The sequence below is a fragment of the Megalops cyprinoides genome, chromosome 3 (assembly GCF_013368585.1).
Source record: "Megalops cyprinoides isolate fMegCyp1 chromosome 3, fMegCyp1.pri, whole genome shotgun sequence".
Classification (NCBI taxonomy): Eukaryota; Metazoa; Chordata; class Actinopteri; order Elopiformes; family Megalopidae; genus Megalops; species Megalops cyprinoides.
In genome coordinates this window covers 13302458-13318030 of record NC_050585.1, presented here as the reverse complement: position 1 = coordinate 13318030, position 15573 = coordinate 13302458, and the positions used below count along the sequence as shown (strand labels likewise).

The following is a 15573-nucleotide window of genomic DNA, read 5'->3' as shown; positions in this document are numbered from 1 at the left end:
GATGCGCGGTCCCCAGGCAGAGGAGCGCCGGGCCTGGCTGAGCGATCCGGTCCGAGCGTGATTTATGGGCCGGGCTGACTGCCCTGACACATTTACTCTCTCCTCCTGTGTGGCGGGACCCAGCTAGCTGACCTTTACAGTGCTCTTAAAGAGAGCGGGGCCCAGTCGGGCCTCTCCCGAACGCTCTGTGGGACTCTGCTCCGGGGAGGGCCGGCCCCGAGACTCCACCTCGCATCGGAGGGGCCGCTCTCGCGCCCCGGAGATCAGGAGCAGCCACCTCTTCCCGCCTCGCCGAAGGGATGCCGACTCGAGCCGCAAACCGAGCACGCGGGGAGAGAAACAAGGAGCAGGAGCAGTCCCCTTCAGCCACAGGTTTCTACTCACAAGTGACTGCAGCTGCAGTCGGTCATTAAGCGCCGTGATTAATATCTTGTGATCTGCAGGACTCCCGGGGATTCTTCCAGCCAGCATGAAGGGCTGAGGCGCCTCTCCACGTCTCTCTCCTCCCCCCTCTTCCCCCGTCCCCTTCTCCCTCTCTCTATTCCTCTTCCATCCTCCCTCTCTCTCCTACCCCCGTCTCCATCCGAAGGCAAATAGCACCGCCAGCGCTTCAGAAGTCTCCATTACAAATTAATGAGTATTTCCCAAGCAAGGCGCAGGGCCGCGCCGGGCCCCGTTCACGCATGGCCGCACCCTACGCAGAGGGCAGGAGGTGGTGGTAGTGGGGGGGGGCAGTGAAAAACAGCGCAGGGGGGCCACAGCGCGAGAGAAAGACCAGATCACAGCCGCAAAATGGATCCCCATGCACAGCGGGGCTGCCCTCTTCAGCTGCACCTCGGAATGTTCTGGCTAAGCAGCCCCCATTCACCATGTCTCCTGCTGTTCACATCAGTCTGTGCTTACGCTGGCCGCAGAGTACGCACCAGAGTGCGCCTTAGAGTACCTTTTTAATGTTAACGGGTTAGCAAATCCATCTCTAGTTCTACAAAGCACACCTACATATGCCCCCCTCCCACCTGTGTTATTCAAACACCTGTCAGAATATGGCTGCCGGTTCAGTGGCCAGCTATGATCGCATCCGTATCTGGTCACACCTCATGTACCTCTAACTGACGTTTTGACGGATGGGTGAACATGGTTTTGAAACTACGTGGCGTAGGACAGACTACTGTGGTGCCGGAAGAGATAGGAAGCTTACATGTAAAAATGCCTTGCTTTAAATATAGAAATTTATCTGGAAAAACAATTTAACTATGTATTCGTGCTTGCACGGTTGAAAAAGAACTTGACACCCTCCACAATTATTTTCAGACTGAGCCCTTTAAAATTACTTATGAAGGCGCTAACATCTGTACTTTTCCAGCTCAAGCAAACGATCCTTTGTAACATTGTATTCCACTGAAACAATACTCAACCTTTTTCAATTAACTGTTTTTTTTTTTTAATTCATTCTGAATTATGCAATATCATTACCTCTGTGGTTATGCCCATGGCTTTATGAGAAGCATTTGACACCTTTAATAGCACACAAAATACTGTGCTCAATGACCCTTTCAGTACTGTCGTATAACTACAGGTTACCAAAACCAAACAATGACTCCTGCTAAACACCCCTTAGCTTCACTTACAACTTCATCCACTGAAAGACGACCAGGAGAAAACACTGCTCTGCACTCGGTCACTGAAAATGTCACCGTCACAGTCCTAAGTCAGCTCCTCGTTCTTCCAACAGCAGCCAAAAGCTATTTAATAGTGTATAAATCAAAATACAGGCTCTGGGGCTCATCCGCATCAAACCAGCGCAGTCATGTTGAAGGAAGCATGCGCAGTAATGCCAATCACACAGTGTGAGGCTCACCCCGCCCCCCACATCTGCTGAAATCCCAGCTGTGCAATTTCACCCCCTTTTCCCCCCAGTGTTTCTCTTCTGACAGCAACATGTCTTTAAGACCTACTCATGTCCGTGAAGCAGCAAAAGCGAGGCACAGAACAAAATCTGTGGAAAATTAAGATTACAACAGAAAGGCTCTCCATCCATGACGCGCTAGTTCAGGTTCGGTGGAAATTGCCAACAGCAGAAAAATGACAAGGATGTGAAAATTCCACTGAATTTCTCAGAAGACGGGAACAAAATAAAAATAATAAATTGTCCCTTACCCATAACGAGGCTCAAAACAGAATTGTATTTTCTTTGACTTTTCCCTTACATTTTAAGGATAAATGTGTCATTTTCCAGGATTACTTTTACTGCTGAAAAAGTTATTTTCCTCTAGAATTGGGCTATACTGAATATGGAATTGTGAAGAGAAATACTTTCTGGGACACATACTACTCACTATTGACTTTTAGTGGTGGGCTCACTGTAGAAGCCAACAAAGCAGACAAAGTGTCAGCAATATCATCATACTGACATTGCTACACTTGACAGAAAATGACAAAGCAGGTAAATTAACAATTAACAAGAAATTAAAGGGAAACTGTGGACATTTTTTGGTTAATTTTCCACTTCCCATGAATTTTCAATAATTTTCCTGAGAAGAAAACCGTGGACCATGCAAAATGGCTGCAAGGACAATTTATGAAGCAGCTAGAGGTGGCCTGTGGTGACATTCTCAACAATTTCATCCTTTATCACAGTGTCAACAGAGGGCAAGTGTGGAATTGCTTAAGTTGAGCTGAAGCAACAGGGCCTTCCTGGCGTTTCGATCCGCAGTCTCAAAGCAGAGGCAAGCAGTCCTGCTGCAGAAACAATGTGTGGCGTACAGCATGTGTCACAGTGGCACTACACACGCGCCACAGTTTCAGGGCCCCAGCTTGAACACAATCCCAAAGCCGTTTTGTGAAAAGCACACTCATTATTAGGTTACCAAACTAAGCGACAGCACGCTGTGCTGATACCACTGCTCATGTATACCAACAGACCTTCACCTGAGGCAGTGGTGAATAACGCTGGCTAGAGTCCTCTGTGTTCATTTGCAAGCAGGTGCTGTAGGAATGTGCTAATATGTTACAGTAGCTGAAGTACAAAGGGCAAAATGTAAGAGGAAAATTCACACTCTTTCTACAAAGATATTTATGAATGAGCTTTCCTGTTATCCAGCATTTCTTTGCTAGTGCTTACACTGCCTTAAGTGCCACAGTTTAAGACATTAGCAACTTAGAATTACGGACCGCTAAGAAATGAGCAATTTGGGATTACAGAATTATGAACTGGCCTTTCCTTTTTTGGCTGGGATACCGTTGCTATGGTTGCCGGCTTGGATTTATGAGGGGATCCTAATCCGCAAAATGAAAGGGGCACACACAAGTACCTGCAGCTTGCTTTGGTAGTGTTTGGACCTTTTGAAGAAACACTAAGGTGCTACACAGGCAGGGACCACTGCATGGATTCAGTGCTTAATGCTGCCAACAAGTCCTTCAGTTTTACTCAGTTTTAGCCATACCCTCCCACTACAACTGCTGTAACACAATGTGAATGGCTACAAAAAAAAATACGTCTCATGCAGGTACCCTTTTTTCCAATACTAAACCCCTGGCTGACTTCAAGCACTCTTAGTCCATTTAAAGCACACTAGCATTTGCTTTGCAGTGAATAGAAGTCAGCCATGATACTCCTTACAGCAATACAGGTGCGGGTGGGGAAAAAAAAAAACCAAAGCTGCCCACAGTGCTGCCAGGCAAAAAGGTCAAAGGGAGCACACCAACAGGCAGAGAATCCCAGCAGCCGCTGCAAGCTGGAGCTAAACTCATAACAAAGTAACACCGCGTGGTATCCACCACTGAGCGCCCGCCATTGGGGACGGCGGCCGAAGGAGGATCACTCTTCAAAGAAGGGGCGAGACGAACGCTCTCTCTCTCTCTCTCTCCCCCGCTCCTCCTTTCCTCCCATATCTCCCCTTAAAGGTCTGAATCAACAATGCTTCACATGAGACTCTCTGTGCTTCTCAGCTCAGGCGCCCCGGGCTCTATTCTGTGATAGCTTGCTGATAAGAAATTCTGCTCTGCTGTCTTGCAAACACAAGGCTCTTTTCATTGCCCCCCCCCCACTATCCGACCACCCTTCAATTGTGGGTTTGACTTGTGAAATTGAATTATTGCGTTAACAACACAAAGAGCTTGCATTTCGGAGGCTATCTCCACAATCGTGATGCGCACGCGCGCGCACACACACGCACGCGCACACACACACGCACGCACGCGCACGCACAAACAGGTTGCAACATCGCTCAGTTACAGTTGTGCATTCAAATTTGCATTACTCTGCTTCCACTTACTAATCAGAACATCACCCTGCAAAAAAGGAGGGGAAGGAGCTGGTGCACTTGATTCAGCCTCTGCACGCCTCCTCGTCATGTTAACAGCAGCGCTCACGTATAAACACAACGCAAGGCTCATGTGCGATAGTGCAGGGATTTTTCAATTTCAGCTGCCAAGATTGAAATCGACTACCAAACAAACAATAATGATGATAAAAAAAAATAAAAAAAAAACCCTGCCGTATATTGCCGAGGATCATTACCACCGGTCTGTGTGCACTGAGGAGTACAGCATCATGCACGCCTGCCAGTTGCGTGAGCGATACTAACAGGTAGTCTGGTGAAAGCCCGGGAGAGATAAGTCTGGCAGAGGCGCCGCCAACTCCACCGTCACTGGGGATTGGCAGAGGGGAGGGAAAAAGGGGGGGGGGGGGGGGGGGGGGGGGCAGTCGGGGGGAAGAAATGAGGCAGAAATGAACCGCAGAGCAATTACCCTCACAGACAGACTTCCATCCCTAATTTCTATGCAAAGATCAGACGTTCTTTGAGCAAAATGCACTCATTTATCTCCTCGTTCTGGATGCCCCTGGATAGGCCGCTCGCCACAGCTTTGCGGGCAATTTGCATGAGAATAAAGCCAACGGTCTACCAAGGGGTACCGCTTAATTTAGCAATCGCACTCGCCTGCTCGGAATAATTTTCGTACGTGGCCAGGGGAAGATTAGAATTGGTTTTCTCAAGTGTTCGGTTAAGAACGGGGCAAGTCCCTAACACTGGATAACAGGCCAGCCGCCGCCGCCGCCCGCACCCCCCCTTCCCCCCAGCGCCCCTCGCCTCCCCTCCCCCACCTCCCGGCCCCCCTCTCTCAGGGCCCTCCTTGAATGGTGATTAAGAGCCGGGCATTAAAAGATCCCTCAAGTTTCCCCTCACTTTCCTGGCCCTCTGGAGAGAGGGGATTAGTGGCACACTGGCTTGCAGAAATGGCACTCGCTCAAACTTAAAGACTTTCACACTGGCCGCTAATCTGATGAGGGAGCCAGCGAGTACACAGCGCAGCACAGATCCGAGCAACGCCGCCGCCACCAAATTTGCCATAAGGTAAAAGCGGCCTGATATTTCCCCACACGCTGCACATGGCTGGGATGAGAAAACATAACTTGCCCACTTGCTGCATTTTAGGGCTGGGCCCCAATGGGCCCCAATGACAGACGTTTCACACCGGCATGTTACTGAACTAAGGAGCCATATTGTGGATACCGAGCAGCCATTAAAGAGCATGAGCAGTCTATTGACCATGCAGCTTTTTTAATGGCAGCACTTATCCAAAATGAGCTGCGACTGCACTTGGATTCCTTTACTCATTTTGCTTAGCGGCCCAGCCAGACAGGGGGAGAGGTCACTGTGCATTGATACCAGGCCCGTCTGTCCGTCTGTACAGATGCATACTGCGAGAACCCCTGCCCACAGGGTCTGAGAGGCAGTGGCCGGCGGAAATTGGCCCACCTAACCCTGGGTCAGCGCCAGAGGTTTGTGGGTGAGGGAATGATCACAGATGAGACGCCGCCGCCTGGCTGCCGGTTGATCGCCTGTTGCTCCGGTGTCACAGTGACCCGATTTAGCGGTGGGGCCGTCCGCTGGCACCCGCCCAGCTCCGAATACAGGAGAGGGCTGAGAGTCGCTTCCCAAACCTCAGAGTGGAGATTGCGTCAACCGTTTACACAGCCTGCTCCGGACCCTGGCTACAGTCACCCCTCATCTGGAAGCAATGGACAAAGCACGGCTGTCTCTCACACTCTCACACTCACACTCACACTCACACTCACACTCACACTCACACTCACACTCACACTCACACTCACACTCACACACACACACACACACACACACACACACACACACACACACACACACACACACACACACACACACACACTCACACTCACACTCACACTCACACTCACAAACCTACTGCCATTCAACTCTGGAAGCTTCCAGATCAGTCTACCAGCAGACTTAAAAAAAAAAAAAAAAAAAAAAAAAAAGCCATCTCTGACAGCAAGTGAAACAGCAGATTTGCCAAGACTGCAAAAAGACAGAACGTAAGCTCTAAAGGTATACGACACACAGGTACTTATAGATCTGGGCTTCCTCTGGGGGTATGATGGGGTGTAATTCTCAACAGCTTTCAAATTCCATATATATACAAAAAAAAAAAAAACATCCGATCGGCTTGCATAATCTAAAACGACAATGATTTTTGTTCACTGGCGATGGCCGGGAAAGCCTCTATTTGAGGGTGATGTAAATGCCAAAATCTCCCAACCAGGGGGATCTTACAGCACTCAGACAGCAAGCCACTGGGCCTGGAGTTATGCTGCTCTGTGTGGTTTAAACACCTGCCGAATTTCATCAACATTTCAATGAAGAAAAAACAAGCCAAATTAAGCGGTTTGCTCCACGCAGCCACCGTACAGCACCTCGCCAAACAGAGCGTATTTTATCCCTCAGCTTGGGGAAGCATGTGTACATTCCTATGGAAATTTAAGCGTGCGGGAGTCCTGAACACCCCCCTCCCTCCTCCACCACCCCCCCCCCAACCCCATTTCATACTCTAACGGCAGCGCTTCGGGTCATTACTCTGCGGCAACAGGGAGAAATTGGCAGCCCTCTCGGCTTGAACTTCCATTTCCTGGCCACTTCCAGCACAATGGCGAATAATGAAGGAGGTCCGCGGACGGCGCTGCGGGCTCCGAGGAGGCCATGAATACAGACGGGGAGGTCCGCTCCAAATGAGAGGGCCCGGCTTCGGGGGCGCTCACCTCATTTCTGCGCCGCTGCTCCCGCGGTCCATCTCCCCGAGCTGCCGAGGGAAAGGTGCCGTTTCTCTCATCTGTTCCCCCCCCCCCTCTACCCCACCCCACAACCCCCCCTTCTCGACTCCGCTTCGCGAAACAGCCGCGCGAGGCAGCGATCTCTGGGTAGGGGCGCGTTTGAGCGAGTGGGCGTGAGTCGCGCTGACACACTGATAAGGATCTTAAGGTACACAAAAGAAAAAAAAAAAACAAACAAAACCCCACTCAGTGCTTGATCGGGGCAGAGAGAGCGTACTAGCTAGTGCCTGTGAAGATCTACAGGCTTGATCAATCTGAAATGCTGCCATGAAGCAAAAAACGAAAAACTAACAATCATTGTTCATAATGGGAATAACACCTGACATTTCCAAGGCTGAATCTGTCATGTATACTTTCCTAGGTATGAAAGGCAAAGCAGGAGTCAATTTGTTGGACAATCAGCCACAATCTCTTCTGAACAGCAGCCACAAACTCATTACCAACAACATTTGACTGCCACCAAAAAAAAAACAACATAAAATAACCTTATTTTACAGAGCAGAAACCTACTCATGTTCATTTTGAGGTCATTTAATTTTTATTTAAATCTGGTTCGAAGACACAGTAGCAATGTATAAATACCTTCATCCTCACTTGCTGTAGATAAAGAGGCTGCTCTAACAAACTAGGTGGAGGTCAGGCTGACCCTCCCCAAAAATCAACAATGCATTAAACTCTGGGACAGAGGTCGCCTGTCGGGACTAAGGGACGTTGCGCTGACCGCCTCGGAAGCGGCTCTGCTCCGGTTTCGCTCTCTCGGGCGCCTACCTGTCAGCTCGTGGTGGATGAGCTCGGCGAAGTTGGGGTCATCCCCCCACCAGAAGAGCCAGAGCTCGCGGCGGCCCGGAGTCTGGTGCCGCCGCCACACGCTCAGCACGTCCGACTTCAGGCAGCGGCTGAAGCTGCACAGGATGGGGTCCTCCTCGGTCACCGGGAACAGGATGGGAGCCGAGGTGGGGCCCTGCCACACGTACCTCTTCCATTTAATCCCAGTCAGGTCAGCCTGGAGACGGAGAGAGAGGGGGGGAGGGAGACCGAAAGAGAAAAAGAGGGAAACGGAGACAGAAGGAGGGGAGAGTAGAAAAGAGAGATGGAAAAGGGAGGGAGAATGAGGGCAGGAAAGAGACAGAGATAGAAGGGGAGAAAAAGGGAAAGGCGGGGAGAAAGGAGGAGGGAAAGAGGGAGAGAGAGACAGAAGAGGAAGAGAGCAGAAAAGAGAGGGAGAGGAAGGGTGCACAAGGAAGAGAGAGGGAGGGAGGAAGAGGGTAGGAAAGAGAGATTGAGACAAAAGAAGAAGAGAGAGGGAAAGCGGAGAGAGAGGGGGAGAGAGGAAGAGAGGCAGTCAGCTCTGCTTCAGAACCAACTCAGCACCTGTAAATAAACACGTTTGCTAAGCTGCATTTAAAGAGCAGCCATTAATCCTCTTTAATGGAACGCCTTGTGAGGAGTGTGTATGACAATCTGTGAGTAGGGAGTGTGGGGGGAAAAAAAAGAACAAGAGAGAAGACAGCTACCAAGGCATCTTTTTTTTTTTTGTTCCAACTCAGGCATCGAAGCTCAACTTTTGTTCTCCAACAACCAGGCTCTGTGCAAAATTTAAAGCTGCAAATGGGGTCTGACTATCCTAATCCTTTCTAATGGCAAACACATCAGCAGCTCAGTTTTACGTAAATTCTGGCTGGCCTTTACGAGGGGAGCAAAACAGGAGGAGGCCATAAATAAGGACTACCGTCCTGAAGTGTTAAACCCAGAACACCAGCTGCTCCACTGCTACATCTGAAGAGCTGAAGCCACCTCTCTCTCTCTCTCTCTCGGCACAAAGAAAGTGCCACAAATGCATTCTAAACAGTTTACACCTAAAGGGGAAAACAACATAATAATCTCTCAACGCACTTGCCTAAACTCACTTACTTCAGTGGAATTTCGTTCTGTGCTGTTTAAGACTTAATCTCTCCTCAGTAGTGTGAAACCTGGCATTCTGTGGTGCAACAAGATAATTGTTTGAGCCCACATGCTTTCCCCCTGTGGGCGAATCAATTCAAATCCAGCTGAATACTAAAACAAACTGAACGCCGGTGTCATCGCAAGTAGTCCCGGCAGCTGTGCTCGCACAACTGCAGATTAGCTGCGAGATATAGGGTGACAGGATTCTCGGACGGTCAAAACACTGCACTGAAGGGTGTCGGCTGGAATATCACCGAATCACAACAAGTTCTCCATGTGCTCCATGTGTCGAACGCCACTTCTATCTGTGCCAGCTGCTGATAAGGATGGCAAAACAATCAAACGTGTTTACAGTGTAGCTTTATTATGATGTTAATTTGAGATATGAATCAACTATCACAGAGTACAGAGGTAAATCCACACAGGCCCAACTGACAGCATGTGCATTAAAAAAAATAAAGGACTTCATAGCTGGAAGAGGGGAAAAAAATGCTTGAATTTCAAATACTTGTATGTGATAAACTCACACTTTCACACCAACAGTTAATTTGACCAATAAGTCATGATCCCGATGCAGTGTACAGGGCAAGAAGAATATCAAACACTTAAGGTTTCAGAAGGGTCTTGTACCTTGTCAACTCTCAAAGTAACAGTATTTCCTATTCTTGAATCATCCAAGCTTTTGTGCTACAGCAAGTTGCAAAAGAGCCACAGTCCCTTGCAAAGGGTGCACTTCACTTCCACCATATTCCCAGACATTCGACATCGCATTCCTTTCAGCCTCTGACATCACATTCTTTCCTGCTCTGAAAACACTGCATTCAGTAACGTGACATACTGCATAACTGCATTAACCAGGAAGTATGACAGTAGGTCAGTTTACAAGCCAATTAATTAGAGTAGTTATGGTGGAGTTAGTTATCTTGATACTTAGGAGATATCAAAACTAATTTCCATTAAATTCATGGAACTGCCCCTACCCGAAGGGCAATGTCTCAAAAGTCAAATTCTTGGTGCATTTAAAAAAAAAAAAAAATTAATATTTTTTCCCTCATCAATATTGTTTCTTTCAATTAAATGCATGGATCGATCTATGCAATGGTCTCAGACATGCAGAGGTGGACACAAGCAGCTAAAACCACCAACAAATAGGCTAAATGTCCTTCAAGCACAATATTCTTTCAACTACTAACTCAAAACAAAACTACAAAAAAATCCACTTTCTAAAACATGACCTGGGTGAGGAGATCCAAGAAGTGAAGCACATACTAATTCAGGACACAGAACAAGTAAAGACTCAGGAGCAGGACTCAAGAGCTACCCAAAGAGAACAGACTAAATGTAAACCAGCACTCAGCGCTTTCCACATTAACATGGTTCACCACAGTGATTGTCAGGGCGAGGGAGAACCTCTTGGACTTTGTATCATTAAATCCAAACATTTCCTCCCATGGAAGGCCTTTCTCGTCTTCCTGGAGAACAACGGGCAGAATTTCTGACTCCAGAGCAAAAAGTCTCTGTGCAGACTCATTAAATCCAAATGAAAATGTCAGGTTCAAGCCGTGCTCACAGCTACCAGCTTTCAAAACATAATGTCTTTATTTGTGGGACTGTACGCGGTGTCACCTGGCACTTGCAAGTAACATCTGTGGAGGTGCCAAAAAGCGGTTGAAGCGTGACACCAGATAACCTGCAATTACAGCATCGGCCTGCAGAACACTATTCGTCTTTTAATCATCAGATGATCATCCCAGCCTCACCAAACCTAACCTCCTAACCATGGTAGGTGCCACTTCGGGCAATTAGGGCCAATTTCATTACAGGTGTTTTGGAGCCGGGGGTGGGTCACAAAAATCCTTAAAATGTTCACCGTTCTGTAAACTTTATTAGTAAAGCCAGAATCCCAACTAATCTCAATATGGCTCTGTGCAGTCAGACAGCAGTGGGGCAGAAGAGCAGGACAAATGCACACAAGCTTCCATCAATGATCAAGTGAGAATGCTTTTAGTCAGGATCCACCCCCCGCCCCTTTTTTTTTTTTTTAAAACATGAAAATCGCTATCTCTGAAAGGCAGAGAGGAGGATCATTTTCCCTCCCTGGTTTATGAATTTCATGCTCATTTCTAAATCTGCCGCCTCAAAATAAATCTTGGCATGTCTTTATGGAAAGGTTAGAAACCTGCATTTTTCCTTCCTGCTGAGGCAAGGCAAAGGCTGGTGGACAAAAAAAATTGTGACAATAAGTCAAGTTTCAGATCATGGGGCCTTAGCCCAGGAACCAGGAGGGCCCCACATAAATTACACACATTTCTGGGAGACTCAGCATGAGCAAAGACATTCTGCTTCCCTGAACGGTTAACCTAATCTGGCCACATTCTGGTTTACAGTCCTCTCCTCAGCTGTTCACCTTCACTTTCACATCACTGGTCCCCAGTCCCATTAAAATGCTGAAAACCAACAGCTGGCTTTTCTGAGAGATTTTGAAACAGCAGGTGAAGTTCTCAAATCATCTTGGCCACCCCCCCCATACACAACCTCGCTGAGTAGTAGCAAATGCAGACTTGAAACAAGTGTTTGACTGAATCTACCTTAAGACGATGTAAATCTGACCGTGTAACTACATCCTTATGTAATCCAAGCAATTACGTTCTCTTCAGCACCGGCTCATATATGTCACACTCTGGTACGCAACAGCTATAGCGAGCATAGGGAAACATTCTCAACATGGGTTAGAAGGAGCTTTAACAGCAACAGAAACTAAACTGAAAATATTTCTTGATTATTTAGGGAAAGCGGACAGTGTGAGGACCAATCTGTTGTCATTTTCCATCGCACCTTTAATTTATAGACAAAAACTGCCTTGACGTTTCCAGGCATACCTTTACTGCAATAAACTTTGTAAAAAAATTAATAATAATAATAATAATAAAAATCACCCTGTTGCCTAACAGATACCGAAGACAAACATCTCGCATCTATCAAAACAACATTCCGCGGCCTCGCTGTCACATCAATGGACGTGAAATTCACCCCGCGCGCTGTACTCTTTTTTTCTTTGCTCAACCAACATTTGTTGTCAACACAGAACACTGCATTATTAGCTACCATAGGTGGTGTGCCGGAATCGACACATAACGGCTCGGGTTTCAGCAACTTCACCCTTTTTGCTATTTCTGAAATACTATGCTAAAAAAAAAAAAAAACATTTCTTTCCCTTAAACGGTACAACATTCACGATCCATCCACATAGTGGAAATGACCTACGCATTAACATTCAGTTTAACGGTAATGTCACGGGTCTCCACTTACATTAAAATGTCGTCCCAGCATGCAACAGAAAACATTAGCTTATTCCAAGTAGCCTCGTTCCCCATTTGTTGCATGCGATGAACAAAAAAAAACTTATGAGAAAATCATAAGTACTAAGGGAATTGATATCCAAATGCCAAGACGTAGAATCTACGTTTGCTACCTATTGCTAGACCTGGAAGAAATATAAACAACCTGTTATGACGGCAGTATCTAACGCTTTTCTGAATTAATTACATTAAATAAAATCATGAATTACAACTGCGCTCAGTCGCCCAATATGACGCAGCTAATACAGCCCAAATTGGCGTGCATTTGGATGACAAAAATTACTGTTGGCAACAACGCAACAAGCTAGCTAGGTACATTAGAATAATGTTCTCAAATCTTCAACACGACATATCATTTGCCAGCACCCACAATTACTGTAAATCGAGTCTGGCGGCAGCTGCATTCACAACACTTGCCTGATTATGAAAGTTAAGTTAATGTATGTGATTAAATATTAAGAGGTTCCTTCAGAATTTTTCACGCCTAGACTTAACATTACTCACGTGTATTCCACAGGATCAGATTACACCAAGATGTACCAGAGTCAAAACCGTCCAGGACTTTGCATAATTACAAGGAACAGTGTAACTCAAGAATGCAAAAAATTGTACACTACATTAAACGGAGGAAGATAAATAACGTCAGCTAGCTGGCTACAAATTTCAAAAGATTCTCGCAACGAACCTGACTCGAAAGACACTGTAGCCAGCGATTCATGTACCCACGTACAGAGTTTTGATGCCGCCGGCCCCGCCGCTATCCAATTAAACTTGGGAGTTAAATCAACATTTCTTACTACTACAGAAAACATGCTACAGCTTTGGTTCTGCAAAAGCAATGCGACACAGTAGTTAACTACGCAACTGTAAACAGAGAACAGCTAGCTAGCTATACAACGACAATAAACTGGACACCTCTCTCAATGAATGAAAAGATGAAGGTGTATAGAAGTCATCGACCAATTCCAACGGTCCCCTTCAAAGGATTTCCAATGGCTAGCTAAATAAGTTAGTCAGATACTAACTCGCCAACAAATCCAGATGCATCCAATACTAACTTTGCTACCTGGTATGAAGCTGGCTAAGTTTGCAATCAACAGACAAAAACTTGGATTGCTAGCTTGGTACTGCCACTGCAAAACTTAGCGAGCTGGCTAGGCAAGTCGGAAGGCAGTTAATTCACTAGTTACATTATCACAAAAATGAAACCAAAACAATGTAGGTAGAGTTAGCTAGCCAACATTTATTCCATTACAAAGCCTCCAAATATTACATTCCGAAGCAACTAGTAAAACACTTGAATCTTAATCATTCCATACACAGAAATACGCGAGAGAACCAAGCTTTTCATGTATTAGTTCATTTAACTTGGTTGGAAACAAGACCGCTAAGAATTTATTGGACTGTATGTAGCTAGCTTTTACTGATTAATGTTACATTAGACAGTTTACTAACTACTACAGTCCACGGTCTGCTTGTTAGCTAGCTAGCTAACAGTGTTGCATAAGATAGCTAGTGTAGCTAGTTCGGTTTCAGGACACTTAAAACCCATTTACCAAATTAAGTGGTCACACATCTTAATGTTGATTTCGCGTGGCGTATGAAGAGAAAAATCAACTTTGTCTATATTGGTACATCATTCTGAATTTGCACGTTTGTCTGTGATACTCAGATTAAATGTTGATCAGCACACGCAGTTGAACTTCTTAAATAATACCAGGCAAAACATTAGCCAACAACATTGGTAAAATACACTTGCAATGTTACTGTGCAATATTCTCATTTTTTTAATCTTGCACAACTTCGCAGTATGCAAATAAACGATGGATTGATGAGTGATGTTTGAACTGCAGTGCTCGACAGGCCCCTAAGCCTGTTCTGCCCTGCTGTAGCTAACGTTAGCTCTTTTCAGCTAGCTAGTTAAAAATGGCTGCTTTTCCTTTAGTTTTAAATCTCTTACCAGACAGAATAGATTGGAATGGCAATCCTCCAGACTGGCCCCGTTCGGTACAAAACAAGAACTCATCCTTTCACTGCGAGATCGCACACTCCATCATTTCAGTTCCCAAGAAAGAAAGAACGGTTTTCAAAAATATTTTCTGAGATGTATTTAGCTTGCTAGCTAAGCTACAACGAGAATATTTTTAAACAATCGGTTGGGGAATGTAATTCAACAACCCCTTCGATTCTTCTCATCCGCCGCAAATATCAGATATTAAATTAAAAGCACCTAAATCCCCGCGTCGTCTACGCTAAAATACTTCTATAAGTTAAGTTAAAATTTAAAAGAAGCGAAAATGATCTTAAAACAAAAAGGAAAGGAGAGCAAAGAAGCAACTCTCCCCCTCCCCCTTTGCTTAAAACGGTCTTTGCTTAAAATCGTCCCTCTACTGCTCCATCGCCACCAAATTTGATTTAAAAATGAAAAACATCTTGTAAAAAAACATTCGAAAGCTGGTGTTGGACTATATTTTTTCGGTCATTTTAACCATTATTTCGGTCTCTGTTCCTCCTGGTTTCCATTTGAATTCATGGATTTCTTTCTTTAATGGCGGCCACAGGGACAACTCTGCCTCCCGAAGCCCATTGGCTCATTCGTGGTCACGATGGGTGTAATAATACTGTAACTGATGGGTATTGCCGCTAGGCGAGAGCAAGTGGCGCTACTGAGCAACCAGATTTTGTTACTAATGATCAAACCTTTAAACCTGCCGACTTTCTCAGTGCTCCACCTAGCGCATTCACAAAGGAGTGCACGTGCATGTATTTATCCTGTAAAGTAAAGAATGCGTTTCCTTGCAAAGGTAGACTTTTAGAGGAGGGCATTAACGCAGCGATCAGCAATCTTTGACACCATATGTGCAGTCGAAGTTCGATATGTGTATTTTACCATATATGAGCAGACTGCTTGGTTGCACCTGTTTCAGTGTCAAGTATTTGAGCGTGTACGACTATGTCCATAGTAATTACAAAATACTGCGTGCCATATCATTTGGTCAATGAGGTGACTTTTTAGTTTGATCAAGGTAATGTTCGAATGGGTTATCTTTTCATTTCCATGTTTTGACAAAAATAAATAAATATGCTTTCACCCAGTATATGAAATAAATGTTAAAATACACA

General features: G+C 45.9%; 1 protein-coding gene across 1 annotated transcript in view; it reads right to left on the bottom strand.

Moving 5' to 3' along the window:
• Positions 1-15009, bottom strand: part of med13a (mediator complex subunit 13a) — a 69268-nt gene extending 54259 nt beyond the window's left edge. The window contains exons 1-2 of the mRNA XM_036523705.1: positions 14411-15009; positions 7916-8150 (exon numbers count right to left, since the gene is read on the bottom strand). Of these exons, the coding sequence (XP_036379598.1) occupies positions 7916-8150; positions 14411-14476 (301 nt within the window). The 5' untranslated portion in view covers positions 14477-15009. The remainder of the gene's footprint in view (positions 1-7915; positions 8151-14410) is intronic.
• Between the last annotated feature and the right edge of the window lie 564 nt (positions 15010-15573).